The following is a 20827-nucleotide window of genomic DNA, read 5'->3' as shown; positions in this document are numbered from 1 at the left end:
GTGTGTGTGTGTGTGTGTGTGTGTGTGTAGCACATGCACATTTCCAGTAGAGAAGGGTAGTGGGAACCTCACACATTCCTTTCAGCCTTTGCATCATTCCCTGTTATTTCTGGACAAACCTCAATGCTCAATGCAGGAGGCTGTTATAATCAGCCTGTTCATCTCAGATAGAACTGTGTACGCGCCCTTCTCTATTGTGTTCCCATGGTGCCTTGGCCTTTAAGGGTAAGGGCTCCTTGTTATCATTTGGGCGCTTTTTAAAAATTTGGCCCCTAGGATCTCCCACTAAAGATAGTCTGGGCATACACTGTGCACATGGCTTTGCCAGGTGTCTATCAAATATCTTTGCCATACTGTGTGCATGCTGGTCCTACTGACCATGCTACAGAGACACTGAGCAGGTACATCAGACATCTGAGCAGGCTGGCCATGTGTGAGTTTAGGTCTTACTGGTTGGGGATGATCAGAATCCACAGGTGAGTTCTCACTGCTTCTAGATCTCTGAGCTGGCCAGACCCCTTGTTTCTCATACTCAGTCTTAAGGACTGAGGAGAGTGGCATGCATCTGGCTACAGAATGACTGTATGCACTGTAGAAATGGCTCAGGGATAAAGGGCTGGATGCACAAACATCAGATCTCCAGAACACATATAAAACCAGGCAGCTCTGCTGGCATTCAGGTTGCAGAGACAGAATTCCTGAGGCAAGCTGGCTTGGTAGAATACTTGAACAGGTACACTCAAGGTTCAGTGAGAGGCCGTGCCTCATTAAATAGAGTGGAGAGTGGTTGAGAAAGACACTGAAGTCAAGCCTTGACTTCTACTTACACAGCAAGTAAGAGCATCTGTATATACATATGCATACATATATATCGTGCACACACACATACACCTTTGTTAAACAATGGACTATTGACTGTGAAAGCATCAAGAGCCATTGCTCATTGTACATAAGTCATCATAGGAAACAGACCCAAGGTAGAAAGGCATACACCAAAGTGAAGGTTGCTTCAAATGGATGGCAGTTACACTGGGGTACTTTCTTCTCACTAGAAGGTTAGGGTTAGGATCAGGGTTTGGATTGGGATTAAAATTAGAGGTTCATTTTGGCAAGGGTCTAGAGAGCAACCCAGGTCACTCAAAAATACCCAAAGCTGAGAACATGAACCCAGAATAACCATCCCATCCCTGAGCGATGTATGCTGTACCCAAATGTCACAGTACAGCCCTTTGACTCTCCTGTGCCTGTAAAAGAATTTGTGTTGCCAGCCATGACATATATTTGAATTCTAGAAAACGAGGTGCCTTTAGAAAGTCCACACAAGGGGTTGGGGATTTAGCTCAGTGGTAGAGCGCTTGCCTAGGAATAGCAAGGCCCTGGGTTCGGTCCCCAGCTCCGAAAAAAAGAACCAAAAAAAAAAAAAGAAAGAAAGTCCACACAAACCTGAAACAATTGTTCTTCCTTTCTCACAAATAAGCCCTTCTGGTGGCAACCTCAGAGGCCCTTCTAGGGACAGGGCACATGACAGGCAACGAGCCCAAAAGAAGACCAAACAAATTCTTGTACATCCCTCTCCATCAGCACCCAGAACACCACAGCCAGTGCCTGACACTAATGTCACTGTTGGTTTTCAGAGTCATAACATTGGTACTTGTGAGGGAACAGAGAGACTTGTGGGTGCAGGAGCACAGTCAGGAAACATGTCGAGGAATAGACCCCTTTGTGCTTATCATAAAAGCCATCGAAGTACAAATGCACTGTGAATGGGGAAGGCAAGGTTGACTGTGAAAATCAGCTGATCGCCACAGTAGGGGGCATGAGGACAGGCACCAAGAGATCCTCATAGCCTGATGCCCAGCCAGTGCCAGCCTGGAGGGTCCTGTAGACACAGCCCTTTAAATTAACATGTTTGTCCTCACAGAGACGGCCACCGCAGACAGGCTAGCCTTTATAGCCCTACTCAGACAGACAGCTGTCTGTACGACGATAAGAAGGGAGCTGTTTTTCTGGCACGTGACATCTCTAGAATTCACTCACTGTCTGGATGTAAAGTAAGACAGAAGTTGCACAGGCAAGCAAGCAATCAGTAGGCCATTACAGCAGGCCATTACATATGTCGTGGAGGACTTTCCCATCCTACTACTATTCTTATAGAGGAATAATTATATACATTTAAAATATAAGATGTATTGGGCCGTGTGTGTGTGTGTGTGTGTGTGTGTGTGTGTGTGTGTGTGTTATCGTATAAGCTAGCTAATTTGATCATTTCATTCCATTAGTCTTCTTTTTAAGTTATTTTATTTTTCACTTATTCACTTTCCATCCCACTCACTGCTCCCCTTCCAGTCACCTCCTCCCACAATCCTACCCCGGCCCCCATCTCCTTCTACTCTAAGCTGGTGAGGACCCCCCCTGGTGATCCCCACCCACTCACCCCCACTCCCACCGCAACCCCACCCCCACCCTGCACTTCGAGTCTCTGTGAGGCTAGGAGCTTCCTCTTCCACTGAGGCCTGACAAGGCAGCCCAGCTAGAAGAACACTTCCCACAGACAGGCAACAGCTGTTGGGAAAGCCCCCGCTCCAGGTGTTCAGGACCCACATGAAGACCAAACTGCACATCAGCTACATATGTTCAGGGAGGCCTATGTCCCGCCAGTGTATGTTCTTTGCTTGGTGGTTCAGACTATGAGAGACTGACTCTGTTGGTCTTCTGTTTCTTAAGATAGGGTCTTTCGTAGCCTGGGCTTCCAATTTGCTGTGTAATTAAGGTTGGCTCTCAGCTCTTGGTCCCATCTACTTTCAAAGTGCTGGTATGTGCTATCACGTCCATGCCTAGCTTGCTCGCCTGAGGCTCTCTTGCTCTCTCTCTGTCTCTCTGTCTCTCTCTCTGTCTCTCTCTGTATCTGTCTCTGTCTCTCTTTCTCTGTCTCTCTCTGTCTCTGTCTCTCTCTGTCTCTGTCTCTCTGTCTCTCTCTCTGTCTCTGTCTCTCTCTGTCTCTCTGATGTGTGTGTGCGTTCGTGTTCCCGCATTTTCGTCAAAGAGAGGAAAGAGGCTTAAGGTTGACCTTCGAGGAGGCCAGTTCCAGGCATACAATGCAGCATTGTTAATTGTGGTCACCCTGCCGACTTTGGGCCCTCAGAACTTCTTTATCCTGCTTAGCCAATGCTTTGTCCCCTCTGACCATCACCTTCCCACACCCCCATCCCCAGTCCCTAAAAACCCCACCATTCTACTCTCTGCTCTCTCCTCTGACAGTTTGAGATTCCGCCTGTAATTGATCCCATGCTGGGTTTGTCCATAGGGATCTGTCTTATTTCAGTCAGCCTAATGTCCTCCAGATTTGGGGAGAAGGATGGTTTCTTCGACAGACAGTGCTGAAAAAATTCATGTGTCCTTATGCAAAAGAAAACGAACTCCCACACCATATATAAAAGTCTGCTCAAAATGGATTAAAGGCTCCTTTGCTGGGGGTTATTAGTTCAGTATATTCCAAGTGCGTGCGTCAAAACTGAGTGATGAAGATAATGCCAGTGATTTTACTTATAAAAAAAAATCATAGCTTTGCCCAATGATTGGATTCAATTACTACTAATATTCATTAATGAAAGCATAAAATGGTTAACTAGGTTATATGTGGAGCATTCCGATCAGACCTGCGGGGATCTGACCTACCGTTTTATACTTGGTCTTCAAATAAGTGACCTTAGAAACAAAATCACTGCTCTTGAGTGGGCAGGAAGAAGTTTCTAGTAAAATACGTTTGTATGTTGCACCGCCTCGTGCCTAGGGCCTGCGCAGCTGTTCTTAATCGTGGCTTGGTAGGAGGCGGAATGCGGTCTGATTGACTGAAGAACCTTAGCTTGATAGAGCGTTTCAAGCAGATGGTTGTTTCCAGGAGTGGAAAACAAGACGGAATAAAACAAACAAACAAACAAACAAACAAAACAACAACAAAATAACCAGAGCTTTCTAGAAGAGTGATTCCCCTTCAGTCGTAGGAAGGAAGGAACAAAGGAGAGGACAGCTTTGTGTCTGTATGGGGAATGCAGCTAATTGTGCCCTCCGTGGATTGCCATTTTGTTTGTCTGAGCAGGAGTATTTAGCCTGTCGGGGATGCTTTATCCCATGGGAGGACAAGCCAAGTATCATTCAAAAGTAAAACAGAAACAATTTTAAGGGTTTGGAGAAATGACTCAGCCTGTGAGGAGCTTTGCCACGCATGCACCCACGCACGCACGCACGCACCCACCCACGCACGCACGCACGCACCCACCCACGCACGCACGCACGCACGCACGCACGGAAGCATGAGGACCTCTGTTCAGCCCTCAGCACTGGCCTAAAAAGCGAGGCATGATGTTCCGTGCTTGTAATCCCAGGTCTAAGGAGGTGACAAACGTGGAGTGGTAGAGTGGTCCTCACGCTCTCTCCAGTGACTCCATGTCACTTCCACATCCCTCATGACAGTCTCTCAAGAATGATGCCTATTTCCTGTTCCCAGGTCAGGCTAAGCCCCTTCTGGTCAATATTTCCCTTTCAGGAACTACTTCAGAGGCAGCCTCACTAGAACCAGGAGCATGGCTCATTGCGTAAAGTTATCTGCCACCAAGCCTGATGACCTAAATTCAATCCCAGAAACCCACAGGGTAGACAGAGAGAACCTAGCATTGCAGGTTGCCCTTTGACCTTCCCACATTGTGCCATGACCTGGAAGCAACACACACACACCCTTGAGAGACGTTTCTTAGAGGGCTTGCTCTAGAGTACTAACCACTTGTGTGCCTAAACTATACAGAATTGCTTACCCCTGACATCTTTCAAGCTCAGACAACTATAGAAAACAGTCACGAAAAGCCAGTGTCGAGACTGGGAGGCTGACTCATTAAATGAGAGAGATTACTAACTACTGCTCATATTAACCAACTATTCTCCATCCAGTAACCACTGGTCCATCCAAGAACGAAGTCCGATGTGTGTGTGTGTGTGTATAACAAATACTTTAGAGGGACAGTTAGCAAAAGGCTCACTGTGTAAACTCAAGGGCATGAGTTCCATCCCTAGAACCCATATCAAAATGCTAGGTGTGGTAGCAAGTGCTTGTAGTCTCAGAGCTGAAGAGACAGAGAATCTCTGTGGTTCACTAACAACCCAGCCTGGCCTAGCTAACGATCTCCACTCCAGTGAGAAACCTTACCTTAAAGCAAACAAGTAACCATGAGAAACTTCTGAGGAGCAAGACTGGAGATCCAAGATGGACCTCTGGCCTCTACATGCATACCAGGATACACGAATGTATCCCATCACTCAAGTGTACATGTATACACCAAGCCAGATAAATAAAGAGTGCCTTTTCCCAAACTTAATTCATAGAACGGGCAGATGGCAACTTGATTTGAACCGTCCCCTGAGATTCCTGGTTAACTAGAATGATATCTCATTGGCGTATGCCTCTGTTATCTTCCCTAACAGTCTGTTAATGGGACAGCTTGATCCGTGAGACATGCCTAGTTCCTCCCAGGCAGCAGTGGCTTTAACAAAAGCCTTGGGAACTTTGTGAGAAGCAGAGCTCTCATCAACAAAAGGTGGTGGACAAGAACTCGTGTGGCAAGATGTTAGACTGCAGTTTAAACACAAGATGGCAGCTACGTCGTGGCAAGAAGTCATCTGTACCGAGTCTTAGTTGCTGATGTGGCTCTAGTTACAGAATCAGTGTCAGATGCTGGCAGCACACTTGCAGATAGGGAGCCCTGGGAAGCCGTTCTCCTGTCAGGGAAATATGTTTTCTGTATAGTCTCAGCTATTGAAGCTGTCCATCACAGCACCAACCTCCGCCACCACCCCGGGCCCCCGCTCCTCCTCTGACGCCACCGCTTAACAAGAGACACCTGTTGTGGTACCGGCTCTCCTTCCCTGACGAGAGGCCCCAAAGCACATTTGAAACTGTACCATACCAGACCTCTATGTGTAACTGATGACAGTCTGTCAGACTAAGCCAGTTTGACAGACCGTCAAACCACTTTTAGAACAATGTTAAGCGTTTTATCGGGATTTTTCTTCCTGGTGGGGGAGTGACGTTATTTCACGGTGACTCTGTTTAAATTACACATACTGAAGCTGTCTACCTCTGCCTTTGGGAAAATGAACATTGGTGTGAAAACTAAACCTGAGAGTTTTGCTGTCCTCCTTTTAGAGAACCGAGTAGGTGGGATAGCAGGAGCCTCTCGAGAATGGACTTTCTGTATGCTCCTTGATTTTACGTGGGTTATCTTCTCTGACACGGGTATCGACTAGTAAGTGCTTCCCCTGTTTGGAATCAAGACTTTGTGAGTTAGGACTTATGAGGTAACTAGGAGGCTCTCTGGTCTCTCTCCACTGGTGCTATGTCTGTTAGTACAGCCACAGCACAAATGTCTCCTAGAGTCTTGACAGGCAAGTGTTCCTAAGAGGCCTTCTCAGTCCTAAAAATCTGGCAACTGCAATGCTATTTCTTTGGATAGATCATTTCAGCCTTAAAATAAGGAAAAATTTTAGGTTGGAGAGATGACCTGGTGGCTAAAGTACTTGTTGCACAAGTGTGAGGACCAGAGTCCAAATCCCCAGAAACCATGTAAAAGTGTGGCAGGCAATAATTATGGAGGCATAAGGAGGCATAAGAGGGACCTCTCAGAGCGAGCTATCCAGTCAGACTAGCCAAACCAGCAAGCAGTGAGGGACCCTGCCTGCCTCAATAAACAAGGGGAAAAGCAATCAGGGGAGACACCCAACACCAACACTGGACCTCTACATACATGTGCACACATGTGCGTTTGCAATTGTACACATACAAACATACATCACATGTGCATACCACATATGTTATATAAGCAACAAAAAAAGAAAGAAAGAAAAGAAAAGAAAGTCCTAGAATGGACTCAGATGTGAAAAATATTCACAACTTGACACAGTTGATATCAGGAAGAGAGCTTGCTGAGAAAGTTTGAAGCCCTGAGTTCAGCTCTCCAGCAATGTGTCCCCCCCCAAAAGGCTATGCTTGCCTGAAACCCCGGAAGGTGGGTAGGGTAGGGATGGGGCAGAGACAGGAAGATCACTGGCGTTTGCTAATCACCAGCATAGTGGGCAAAAGCAAAATAGCCACCTTCAGATTTAGTCCTGTCTCAAGGGAATAACAGGGGGAGTGAATGATAAAAGCTACATCCAACATCTAGCCTCCCACAAATGCACGCACACACACACACACACACCACACCACACCACACTACTACAAAGAGAAGTTAAAGAAGCAAATTTTGTGTCATGCGTATTTTACTACAACTTCTTAAAAAAAATACTTGCATGAATAAAAAGGAGTTAAATTGTAGGGACAGAAAAGAATTTCTAATTTTCATGAATATTCTACCTGACAGATGCTGCAGGACTTGACGTGGAGATTAAATCTATTTCTGAGATGTTTATCTACCCTTGCACGTCGGGGGTGTAGAAGGAGTGGGGGAAGATCGTATGGGGATCTAATAATATTCTGGGGAAAAATTTAGTACCCTCCAACTTCATTTCCTTGTTTTCCACAAGACTGTGTGTTTCTCTGTCGTGGTGCACAGAACAAGGTCTGATACGTCCTTCACAAAGAGCCATTGATGGCGTGTCTGTGTGAATTGCCTTGGCATTGGTCACAGCCAAGTTCTGCGGGACCCGCTGCCCCGTTCCACAATACACTCCACTGTGTGTAGCCATTTATGAAAGGTCAGAAATGAACTGAGAAATGGCTGGAGTCAAAAACATGTGGCCCTATAAATATCAGAGTCAGACAGCTTTGGGCATTACCCTAGACTCCTTTCTGCTCCATCCAGCTGTTTCTGCCATCTTCTACTGAGGTTCCTTGCGTTTCGAGGGCACCTTGCTTTGTACAGTTCTGCCGAGGAAGCTAGCTTCTTCACCTGCTGACCTCTTTGCCCAGCCCAGTAGCATAGAACCATTAATAATAGAGTTTGTTGTTTTTATTTTTTACAAAAGAAAACCCTTTATAATTTCTTCTAGGGAGCCCTGGCAGCCTGTTCTGCAATGCTCTGCTTTATTTTAAGAGTTCCTACTTCTCGTTAGTGGCAACTTTGCCTAGTCACCGCCTGACACCAAAGGTGTTCTGTGAGCCGAAGGGTTTGCCGATTTGAGCTCCGTGGGCCTATTGGGACACTGACCATGACTTTAGCTGCCAGACTGGATGGCTTCGAGATGACACTGGAGCACCTGCTCATGGATGTGTTTGTGAGTAAAAGCTTCTCCTTCCCACATGCAAGGATTGTCCTTGCCCTCCCCAAGAGGGGTTTTGTCCCCAGAATACAACAGAAGCTTTCTAGCTCGCAGTAGTGCTGTTTCCACACCAATATGCTGGAGGGGAAGTCGGGGTGGAGTGGGTATCGCTCCTAAATGTCCAGTGACACAGAACTGTCCAAATGGATTAACTGTCAGAGGTGTGGCTTCTTAAATGAAGCAAGCTCCAGAAGTCTGAATGAATGGGCCAAAGAAAGAGAAAACACTCCCTCCCGGGAGAGATCAAAAGCACTCTGGTTTGCATTCCTGGAGGAATCAGATTTGTTTGTGAAACAGTCATTCCGGAGGGGATGGGATGGGAAGTGGGGGTGGGGGAGGGTGTTGAGGAATTCATAGCGCTCAAAATGCTGGTGATTCCATGTGGAGAGATGCAGATTACTGGGTAGTGTCACAAAATACACTGTCCACAGACACTTTTCCTATGGGTTCCCCAGGAAGTGGTTTGATTTACTTCCCTTTAAAGAAAAGGGCAGCTGACAGGGAACACACCACGCACGCACACACACACACACACACACACACACACACACACGCATGCACACACAACCTCTCTTCCTGCAATGATTTTCTGAATTTTAGCAATGCAATTCCGAAAAGGCCACATCAACAAAGTCACTCCCCAGACCGCAGCCACAGGGGCTCGATGGGGGCACAGGTCTGCTCTCTCTGGGGTATTGATGCTGGGCAGGGACTGCGGTGGCAGAGTCTTGCAGGTGGCCATGCAGCTGGAAGGTGTTGGTGGTGTGCCCTTTCCAAGAACAACAGTCGTTCTGCCAGGGAAGGCCGCTGTAGCGCATGCTGCGAGCCTGTGTTTAGAATAACGAAAGCTCTAGAGGATTGGTGTTTCTTGGCTATACATCACTGGGGCCCTTTCAGGGGCTTTACAATGAATGGTGTATTTTGGCAGACAGGAGAGTCTGGAGCATTTCTCACTATTAATTTATAATTTGTCTTCAAATGGAGGCCACTCCATGCTGGCGGGATTCCCGGAGGGCCGATCTCTCGCAGGAGGCTGTGGGGAGCTGAGTCACTTGCGTCCATTCTGATCATAGTCCTGGTATTGGGTAGCAGGCCTGAAGCTAGAGTGTGCGGTGGACAGGGGAGAGGGTCCTTCTGCATGTCTAGTCCTGGGGCATCAGGTCACGGGCTGCGGAGTTGGGAGCTAGCGTTGATGGGCATTCCTCTCTGCCTCAACACCACTGCCTGAAAGTCTGGTAGCAGTGCTTCAGGGCTGAGACAGGGGGTGGACTCTGGCATAGCAGAGGGTCAGTGGGAGTTAGATTGACTCAGAGGGGAAAAATAGAATCAGAAAAAAATGTTTTAAAATACAGTAATTTGTCGCTTTGACCTCTCTAATTTCCTTTCTACTCCCTCTATACTCCTACGGTCTTGTGTCCAAGCCTGGTAGTGATCTCCTTCTTCAAGGAGATGCTCTTAAATGCCCCGTCCTTTTAAATAAATATCTCTCACTTGATTATTCTAATTATTTTCCCAATCCCAGCCAGTCGGTTTTGTTCATCCATGCTCTCAAGAAGGAGAACATTGACTGCCCTGCTCGCTCTGCCTCTTTCCCTTGGCACAGTGTCTCTCTGAACCTGGACCTAGGCTGCAGGCACCACCATGGCAACCGTCTGCCACCCCAACCCCTCCCCCCCCCACACAGACACCACTCTGAGTACACGAGTGGAGCTGGCCAAACATGGCTTTATTCATGGGTGCTCAGAATCAGAGCTAATGTTCTCAAGGGTGCCTCTACCCTTCTGAGCGCCTAGAATACAGTGTATTAGCACCCCTGTAAATACTCCTTGTTGCTAAATGTATATTATTCATTTTCATTGAGAAATTAATCTGGGTGAGAGCATTAAGATGCCAAAGAAAGAAATCTATACTTTCTATATGTTTCCTTCATCTTAAAATTTATTTAATGGGACATACACATGCCATAGTATATGTGTGGAGGTCAGAGGGCCACCTGTGGGAGTCCATCTGTCCATCCACCAGGTGGGTTCCTTCGATCAAACTGAGGCTGTCGGGATTAGCAGCAAGCCCCCTTACCTACTGAGCCATCTTGTCTGTTCTCTGCATTTCTTACCACATTATAGAACCTGTTCTTGCCACATTTCAAGCAGAGATCACCATGGTGATCAAAACTCAAGAAATCAGTGGCTGAAGTGCAAGGAGTAGGGTCTCTCTTTGTGCTCCAAATTTCTTATTGTAAGATATATGAGTCATGTCTGGTGGTACAGGCCTATAGCCCTAGCTAATCTGTTGGTTGAGGTAAGAGGTTTGTAAGTTCAAGACCAGACTGAGCTAGTCCAGGGCAAGCCTGAGCAACTTAGTGAGATCCTGTCTCAAAAATGAAAACTACAAAAAGAGCCAAGGAAGGAACATAGTGGTAGAAGGGTACTTGCTTAGTATGCGCAAACTCGGGGTTCAATCCCTAATACCATACATAATTAAACAACAAAACCACGATATATGGTATGGCTATATATGTGAGATGCAGAAGATGTCCTAAAACACACCTAGAGTCTAAGGACATTTTTATAGACACCCCTATGACCTGCGCACAGATTACAAAGAATGCAACAGGGACTGTAGGCATTCCACATGCCTGTTCCAGATGAAACTCCTCTCCTTTCCCCAGCCAGGTCTTCCCTACCATCGTCTTTTGGACAAACATTCTCTTGTTGTTTGGCATAGTTTTCTCCATCTGTATGAACAGTCCTAGAGACCATCAGCCACGGGCTTTAGAGCCACGGAGACACCGCTGGGCCCCTGACATTTGTTGTAAAAGCATCATCTCAAATGGTTCATCATTCAGAGAATCTCTGTTCTCAGCAGTAAAATGCGGCTCAGACTGGCCAGTGCTCGTGACTACAGTAAAAGTGTAAAGTGGGTGATTCAGAGTCAATACCAAAGGTTGGGGAGTGTAGAGAAGGCACTGAGAGTTGGGGGTAGTACAGAGCAGGAACTGACTATGTTCTTCTCCTTCCCTGCTTGTCCCCCACAGAATCTGTTTTGAGAATTTTGAGGTAAAATCATCTCTCTTCCCTCCACTCTTCACACACACACACACACACACACACACACACACACACACACACAGTCTCTCTGTATGTCTCTTTCTCTGTCGCTCCGTCTCTCCATTTCTCCCCATCTCTCCCTGTCTCTCACACACACATGCATGGGCATGCACACACATATACACACATGCTCTCACTCCCATGCACACATGCTCTTATGCACATGCACACACGGATTACTAAGCATTTGAGTCCTTTCTTAGCCTAGCCTTCACTCTCGGCATGAACTTGTCAACCTGTGGCTAATTCTTCTGTTGCCTGCCCCCAAGACAGTAAGGGGTCAACCTGGCCCATTGCTCTGCTGCTGAGGGGGTATGAGACCTAGAAGACCTCTGTTGACAACCCCTGTGGGAGGGTGCATTGAGCCAGATGACCTTAAAAACAATGTTTTTTTTTAAATAATTTTTGTTTATTTATTTTATTTACTTATTTATGTAAGTGAGTGTTTCACCTGCATGAATGTCTGTGTTCCACATCTGTGCCTTTTGCCTGAGGAGGTCAGAAGAGGGCATCAAATCCTCTGGAACTAGAGTTAGACATGGTCATGAGCCGCCAGGAGGGTGCTGGGAAATGAACCTAACTCCTCTGGAGGAACATGGAGTGTTATTACCTGGCTGCCCCTTCAGGCAGGAAGACCATGGAAGAACTGACAACCCATAGGTATTGAGAGATTAATATCGCAAGTAGATGAAAAGGTGATGGGAATCTATAGGCTAACATTTCCTTTTCCAACCTTTCAAGGAACCACAGTGTATCCCAAGTGAACCCGATTGTCTAGCATGGTGAGCCCGATTGTCTAGCATGAGTTTTTACATCCAGATCCCGTTACACTTGCCTGTCCTCTGTAGTCTTCACCATGCAATTAGGATGTCACTCCACCATCTCCAGAACAGTTGTTCCCATGGTGACACTTACTTTCCAGGATTACAAGGGACATGTGCGGTAGGTGTGCTTTCTGGAAATGCAAGGCTCTTGTAAGATGACCTGAGAGGACCTGTCACATCTTTTGCTTCATAATACCTTGTCACCACTTGGAGCTTCTTGGGCTTCACACGACCACCTTTACCTCCAGCTCCATGAGATCTGATGTCCTCCTCTGGCCTCCAAGGGTAACTGCACTCATACACACCCTTCCCAAACACATGCATACACCTAAATTTTTTTATTAAAATAAATATTTAAAAAAAACCAACAAGTATAGAATTTCCTGTTTTGTGTGTACTGCTTCCGATTGTCAGTCTGCCCTCCTCTCGTTTCAGAAGATGAGAAGGCATGTTGCTTATCTCTCATCTCTAGTAGGAGTAGCTCAGAGGTTTTGCCTTCCATGGGCATTCCAAGACCTCTCCATAGACCAAGGGTACTGGACACAAACTGAAGAAAAGGACAACAGGAAACCAAGCAGATGTCTTGAAGCATTCTTTGTTGCATTAAATGGCTTGATTATCTACACTTGAATCTGTCCCTTCAAAAGGAGGCAGGTGCCGCCAGCTCTTGACTCTCCTGCCTAGCTTCTGCTGCCGGCATTCCGTACGCACATTGTCATGACCATCCCTGACCTTCTCGTTATTACCCTGTTATGCTGAGTTCTTATCTGGATCAAGCTTCCTGTAGCATTGCTCCTTCTGTTTGCAACTTTGTTTTGATTTTTATCAACATTTGTGCATGGCCATTTTCATGAACATAAAAGTTGAATATTAGAAGGCTTATGAAGAAATGGTCCAGCTTCCAATCCCTTCTTTCCAACCTCTGAGTCCCTCTGAAATCATATTCTTCCAAATGTTGTATCTGGTGGGTAACTGTAGTCTTCTTAATACTACGTTATCTTAGACCCTGTTATATTACTGTGAAGAGACGTGATGCACAAAGCAACTCATAAAGAAAACATTTAGCTGGGGTTTTTGCCCACAGTTACAGAGGTTACTCCATTGTCATCCTGACAGAGAGCAGGGCAATACGCATGGTGCTGGAGAAGTACTAACTTCCCAATCTGCAGCCAGGCGAAGAGAAAGAGAGAGCTTGGACCCAGCGTGGGCTTTTGAAACTTCAGATCCCATTCCCAATGAAACACTTCTTCCTTCAACAAGGCCACACCTACTCCAGAAAGGCCACACCTCCTAATCCTTCTAATCCTTTTAAACAGTTCCACTTCCTGGTGACTAATCATTCAAATGTATGAGCATTCCTACTCAAACCACCGCATGTATTTACATAGTAATCTCTTGAATACCTAATTGAGATTTTATGCCAGCACCCTGAGAGATGAGGACTTAACGCTTGGCGTATGGTATGTGTTCATGTGTATGGAGGTGCACATGTATGTGTGGATGCACATACATATGTTAGCACAGACATATGGAGGCTAGAGGACAGATATTAGTCTCTCACTGGTCTAGAGCTCATGAAGTTGGCTAGGTTGGATGACCATTGTCTTAGTCAAGATTTCTATTCCTGCACAAACATCAGGACCAAGAAGCAAGTTGGGGAGGAAAAGACTTATTCAGTGTACACTTCACATGTCTATTCATCACCAAAGGAAGTCAGGACAGGAACTCAAGCAGGTCAGGAAGCAGGAGCTAATGCAGAGGCCATGGAGGGATGTTTCTTACTGGCTTGCTTCCCCTGCCTTGCTCAGCCTGCTCTCTTATAGAACCCAAGACCGCCAGCCCAGGGATGCACCACCCACAATGGGCCTTCCCACCCTTGATCACTAGTTGAGAAAATGCCTTACAGCTGGATCTCATGGAGGCATTTCCTCAAGGGAGGCTCTTTTCTCTGTGATAACTCCAGCTTGTGTCAAGTTGACACACGAAACCAGCCAGTACATCCATTGAATTCCAAGGGTGAACCTATATCCACCTTCCCAGTTCTTTTGAAAACAAATGTAACTTGGGTTGGCTCCTGGGATTGAACTCAAGTCTTCATCCTGCCAAGATAAATATTTTACTTGCTGAGCCTTCTCCTCAGTCTGAGGGTTTTAGCTCTTCTTATATCCATAACACACACCCCCAACACACACACACACACACACACACACACACACACACACACACACACACTGTTCCCTTCTCCAACTGTATTCTTGATGGACTGATGTTGCAGTTTAATGTAACACCTAGTTGTATTATGCTAACAAAATATCAGCATATTATATATCATAACTACATATCCTGGTGGGCTTTACAACTTTCTGACTTTTATGGAATTAATAATTGTCTTCTAATATGTGTTTAATATCCTGTATTCTCATCAGCCATTTAAGACCTTCAGTAGAGGTCTATGACTTAAGTCAATTCGGAAACCTTATCGTAGGCTCAGTTCACTCCCATTTTTGTGATGAGGCCCATCCTTCCTGGATCCGTCCATCCCTCATCAGTTAGATGAGCTCTTCGTGGTCTCCTGCATTGCTGTCTTCTTGATGCTTCTCTTGCTCATCATCCTATTGGGTTCCCTTTATAGCTCTCCTGTGACCAGTCCTCCTTTGCTTGGAATTCTTGTTGGCCCCTCTCTAGGCTCAATGTCCAATCAAAGTGCTGAAGAGTTTCATCTCCAGTGTTTACAAGAAGTAACTCTGTCCATCATTGAATGGCTATCCTGTGCTTTTAATAAAAAACACCTTGTCTGGTGGTTGCTCAAGTGTTACTGAAAACCAGAGCTGCATTTTCCGGTTCAACTCCTCTCTTAAATCTCATTTCAAAACATTCAAGCACCAGAAATTTAGCATGTCCAGAGCCACTCAGCATCATCCTGTCAGAATTCCTCTTCCTCCTATGCATCTGTCATAACAGATAATAACATTCTTCCTCTAGTCTCTTCAGATAGAATTTATAGAGGAATAATATCCAAGGTTCTAGATTTTACCTTTCTCCATTTGGACAACTACAATAGCCTGTGACTGCCCTGTTGGCCTTCTTTCTACCTTTCACTCTTTGTCAATCAGCCCCTTAGAACTGGTGTCATTTCCTTGCTAAAAGCATACATTGTAATGACTTCCCTTTGTCCTTTGTACATAGAATTAGATTGTCTTCCTTATAGTTTCTATTGCTCTGATAAAACACCATGACTAAAAGCAACTTGGGGACCAAGGGTTATTTCACCTAACAACTTGTAAGCCTATCACTGAGAGAAGTCAAGGCAAGAACTCAGGGCAGAAACTGAGACAGAAGACGCACAGGAATACTGTTTTGTAACTTGCTCCTTGAGGCTATCTCAGCTTGATTTCTTACACAGCTCAGGACCATTTGCCCAGAATTGGCTCCACCCACTGTGAGTTGGGCCTTTCCAATCATTCATCAAGCAAAGAAAATACCCTACAGGGTTGTTCACAGGCTAGTCTGGTGGAGGCAATTTCTCAATTGAGGTTTCCTCTTTCCAAATGACTCTAGCTTGTGTCAAGTTGGCATAAAACTACCCAGGTAGTTTTATACATAAAAGTATACAGGTGACAATGGCCTTAGACTCATTGTGTGTGTGTGTGTGTGTGTGTGTGTGTGTGTGTGTGTGTGTGTGTGTCCGCAGCAAAAAGAGGCCAACCTCTGAGTATTGGTTCCTACCTTCCACACTGTTTAAAGCAGGTCTCTTTGTTGCTACTTTACTCTGTGGGCCAGCCAGGCTAGCTGTTCAGAAAAGATGAGAGGATTCTCCTGTCTCCACTTCTTCCCATGGGTTCTGGAGATTCAAGCTCAGACCCTCGTGCTTGTAGAGCAAGTTCTCCCCAACCCTCACCCCGGTCCCAAGCCATCTGTCCAGCCCCTTGGTGTCATTTCTTACCACCCTTGTTCTCAACCATGTGACTCAGTATCTCAAGCAATTTTCACAACTTTCCTTTCTGTTGTAGAGGCTTAAAATGCAAACAGAGTGGGGTAGGCCAAGAAAACAGTAACAGAATCCTCTATTCATCGCCATTTGCCTCTAAGAATTGGTCCATTGAAGGTATCTTACCCGTTCCGGCCATGAACTTGTGCTGGGAAGCCCTTTGACATTTTGATGTACGGGTTAGTGGGTGTGCACTCAAGATAAACCATATTCCCACGGCATGAGGTTAGGGGATGCCAGTCGTTCTGACAAATTCAAGTTGCTTTCTCCCATCTCGTTGGGAAAACATGAGGCTCATGGTGAATGATGTAATAATTGCCTTTGGTAGTAATGCCCATGTTCCCTGGGCATGGGAGAGAGAAGAATCAGATACCATCAAGGAAAGGCCCCACTGTCCTTTGCAGTGCTGGATGGATTCCTTCAACCTTGTGGATTCATTCTGTAGATGAAAATTGTATGTTCAAGTTATCTGCCTGGAACAAAACAAAAACGGAAATATACAAATAGGAAACAGTTTTACGAGTTGGTCATTTGCCATCTAGCACTTAACTGAGTATCTCTGATGCCTGATGGGAGAGAGCCAAGCCCATTGAAAATCAAAACTCAACATGTATTGGCTCTCCTTAGAAGTGCACCATATATATCCAGCTAATTCTGGGAAGTCAATAGCACAGATAAGGGCATTATTTATTTTGCCATTCCAGGTGTAATTACACAGTTTACCCTGCACAAAGTGCACTTCATAAACATGGCAGATCAATGCTAGTTATCAAAATCCATCTACAGCTGACAGAACATGAAAAAGAGCTTTGCAAAATGATCTTGAAGCCCATCCACAGAGCCGGCCCCACAGGTCAGCTTATTACCTGCTTAATCACACAGGCATCCTGGCAATAGTATTGATTCCCTGGGACCGAGACATGACATCACTCTTAACAGCATGTGCAATAAGCTAGTCCTACCATGCAGAATGGCTATCAGCTCAGGATGCAGCCTCTGAGCATCTGGAGTGGCCCCTAGCAGCCAAGGGCAAGTAAGGTGCCGATGGGGACCAATCATATCAAGGCGAGGAATGATGAGCTTTCATACAAAAGCATGAAATCCTCCTGCTGGAACTAGAGAAGCAGCTTAGTCGACGAAAGTGTTTGCTTCGCAGGCATGGAGACCTGAGTTCCATCCCAAGAACCCACATGAACCAAAGTCAAACTGGGTGATGTGCACTTGTAATCCAAGCACTGGGGAGATAGAAACAGACAGTTGCTTGGAGCTCTCTGGCCAGACAGCCTAACCAAGCTGCAATTTCCAGGTCAATGGAAGACTATCAAAAATGAAAGATATGTGACACCTGGAAAATGACAGATGAGCTTGTCCTCTGGCCTCCACATGCATGCACATACATGTGCTGATATACACACATATGCAAGGGCATGTATACACACATGCGCACAAACACACACACACACACACACACACACACACACACACACACACACACTGCTGCTTGTGGGCAAGACCTCATGAGCAAAAACTTAAACCACTCTACCAGCAGGCCAACAGTCTTTTGTTTGCTGATCCAGGCATGCTCAGAGAGAATATTGGTGACTCCACCATGATAGGCATTAGTATTTTCCACAATCTCCACACTGTGACCATTGCTTTAAAGATCTCAGGAAGTTCCATGACACCTGATTGTCTCAAGGTTTCCCTGTGGCACATACTGCATCTTCCCCTGTGGCCTGATGGAGGGTGAAGTCTTTGAGTTGATTGGATCAAGAGCCTTATGGGTGAATTAATTCGCATCTCCCATCATTGAACTGAAACCTACCAAACACTGGGTTTAAAAGGCTAAGAAGACACTTCTTTACTACGTGGATAGGAGGCTCAGCAGGGCAGGCTTTAATGACGTCCATGGGATGAAGCATGAGGGAGGCGGGAAGATGGATCGTGAGGGCCACAGAGGCTATTGTGGAGCCACCAGCATCATACTTTTCCACTGTGATGGACTGGATTCCCTTCATGAGCCAAAGTAAAAACTTCCCCTTAACTTGACTCTTGTTATTATAGTAAGAAACACAAACACAAGAGGAATCCCATATTCTACCTGATGATGGAATTCTCACCCAAAGTCCTCTAGCTCACCTCCCCAGCACCTTTGTCAGCTCAAGGTGCTTTGGTTTTCTTCTCAGAATGTGCTTAACCTCTAGAGCTTGCTCTTGGCACCCTTCCTGCTGTGTGCACTCCAACACTTTCCTCTCACAGGAAACCGCCCTGCCTGATGACCTGCCCTGCCAGGGTTCTGACAGAAGAACAGAGTGGAAGAGAGGAGTTTATTGAGAGCCACTTACAGCTCTGAGTGAGAGTGTACATGGGTGGACTTGCAGGGAGCAGAAGACTCAGCCTCACTACAGGTCGTTCTCAAACCTGGCAACATCTGGATAAGCATCAGGCTCACCTTGGGGATGGGTGGGAACGAGGAGCAGGTTACATTTATGTGACCAGGTCCAGGGTTCCCTCAGGGTCTCATTTGCCCTGGGTGTAGCTTGTAACATGTACCAGTATGCACATTGCTCTGACAAAGGATGCTCCTTATGCAACTGTGTGTATGTGACAGGCACACACACAAACATACAGACACATACGAATACACACATATACAAATACAAGCACATGCAAACACATGTACTTATGTACAAACATGTGCACTTATTCAAACACACATACATGCAAACACATATACATGCATAATTATACATAAACACAAACATATATGTTCACTCTGATTATACACACACATACACACATTCGTGCATAGATAGACACACACACATGCCAGATGGGCTCTTCCCTTCCCCCTGTCTCTTTCTGCCAACGCTGTTGTCATAACCTGTTTTCTGTCCCACAAGCCATCACCCCCATCCCGTCTTTCACGCCCTGCTGTCAGTGATCTAGAATACAGCTCTGACTTGATGCGCCTCACTTTGGCGCATGATTTTCCTAAACACAGTTCACTTCATTCCTCGGTGGTTTCATCCCAGACTTTCATGTAAATGTTTTCTTCCCGACTGGAAGGAAATGTCCCAAGTAAACAAACAAATCCCCCGGTCGGCCTGAGTACTCTGCTCCTTCAGCGTTAAGCACAGCAGTGTGAGGAATTGAAGGGCTGAGGAGCCCCCTCCAGTACTCCAGCCCCACGCCACTCATTGACACTTAGCCTGTGCTGTCTTCCCTAGCTGGCCAGGGCCCTCCCAACTCTTCCCCGATGCACATGACCTAGGGTTGCTGTGTCCTATTGAAGACTTGCAGTCTCCAAGATAAATCTGTTCCAGACCCTTTCTCTACACTTCACTCAGCCTCCCTTGCTTCCCTGTCAACGATTTGGTCCGTTGTCAACGCTGGTCCTGAACCCACGGATTCGCAGAGCCTTTCTCCATTCTGCCCTTGTCCATGCTGTGTGGCTCTTTCCCATCTCCCCGTCACTTGGCTGGCAGAGGACCGTGAAAACCTGGAGTCTATCACTCATCTTTGTCCCTCCCCTTGGCGCCATCAGGGCCAACATGTCTTGGAATCCACAAGTCCCATCCTACCACAGGTGACCTGTCTCTGAGCTCTTCTTACTCTTTGAGTCCCTCTTTGAGTCCCTGAAGCAGGGTCTCACTGCCCCTTTCCAGCTCTTCCAGGCTGTCTGTGACCTGGAGTCAAGCCTGGGTGACATACCAGCAGCAGATACGGAGACTTTGAAACTTCCCGTCTTTTCGCCAAGCCTGTAGCTTCAGCTCCCCTGTAACCCTACCCATCTGGGGATCCTTGAAACAGCTCAGGTGGCCAAGCCTCTAAGGGGATCCTTGAAACTGCCAATCCTCTAAGCGTACAGCATCTGCTACTCTGTAGGAGGATCTCCTTTCTAGACTCTGAAACTGCTGCAAGCTGACAGCACGCCCTGTGATGGGTGACCGGGGAAAGGGCCAGGTTGGACCCCATAGTTACACACACTTACTTTGGTTTACAACCCGCCCGTCAGTAGTCTCTGCTCTCCTTACTCAAACAGTAAGTCTGTTTCTTCATCTGTGAACACAAACAATGGAAGTCATTGGGTTCGTTGAGGTAGCCTTTGGAAACCTCCCAGCCCGTTGTCTGGTAATTCAGAAAGCATCCATTCTCTCTTCTCCCCTCGAGAGGTCATATCAGTATGAGTGGCTGTCCCCTCCTGGCAAACACACTTGTGCTCCAATAATGAAAATCAGTAACCGATAACAATGCTGTCAATTCAGTGAGGAACCTGAAGTACCCAGGTCTCAGAATTCTGGGTAGACTATCAGATACTTTCTGGGCAAGCTGACTACTCAGAACCTTGAGGTCATGGGGCTTCATTAGTGGGAGAAGACTTTTCTACTTCTAGAAAGCATGACTGGGCCCCCGCCACATTGGAGAAGGGACGGAATGTGCCGGGCCGAAATGTGTGGGGCGTCTGGCCCAGGGTTATTTTGATTTCCATTAACATTCTCTCTGTACGTATTTAACCGTAATTGAACACATGTGCTTCTGTTTTATTTGCACTTAGCTCATCAAAGTGTCCCTTACAGCCTGAGCTATACCGCCAAAGCCTC

General features: G+C 46.3%; 1 protein-coding gene and 1 long non-coding RNA gene across 6 annotated transcripts in view; one reads left to right on the top strand and one right to left on the bottom strand.

The window, feature by feature from the left end:
- Frmd4a (FERM domain containing 4A) overlaps positions 1 to 20827 on the top strand; it is a 588018-nt gene that overhangs the window by 258363 nt on the left and 308828 nt on the right. For 2 of the 5 annotated variants that reach the window (XM_087590784.1, XM_087590787.1), the window contains exon 2: positions 8035 to 8259. The exons of the other annotated variants lie outside the window; for them this stretch is intronic. In XM_087590784.1, the coding sequence (XP_087446910.1) occupies positions 8194 to 8259 (66 nt within the window). In that variant the 5' untranslated portion in view covers positions 8035 to 8193. The remainder of the gene's footprint in view (positions 1 to 8034; positions 8260 to 20827) is intronic. 5 annotated transcript variants of the gene reach the window in all.
- Positions 14514 to 20827, bottom strand: part of LOC120097894 (uncharacterized) — a 9153-nt gene continuing 2839 nt past the window's right edge. The window contains exons 3-4 of the long non-coding RNA XR_015641873.1: positions 20218 to 20285; positions 14514 to 16696 (exon numbers count right to left, since the gene is read on the bottom strand). This is a non-coding gene — a long non-coding RNA (uncharacterized LOC120097894). The remainder of the gene's footprint in view (positions 16697 to 20217; positions 20286 to 20827) is intronic.

The sequence above is a fragment of the Rattus norvegicus genome, chromosome 17 (assembly GCF_021556685.1).
Source record: "Rattus norvegicus strain SHRSP/BbbUtx chromosome 17, alternate assembly SHRSP_T2T, whole genome shotgun sequence".
NCBI lineage: Eukaryota > Metazoa > Chordata > Mammalia > Rodentia > Muridae > Rattus > Rattus norvegicus.
Note: the sequence above shows the minus strand (reverse complement) of the source record. Positions and strands in the feature narration are given on the sequence as shown.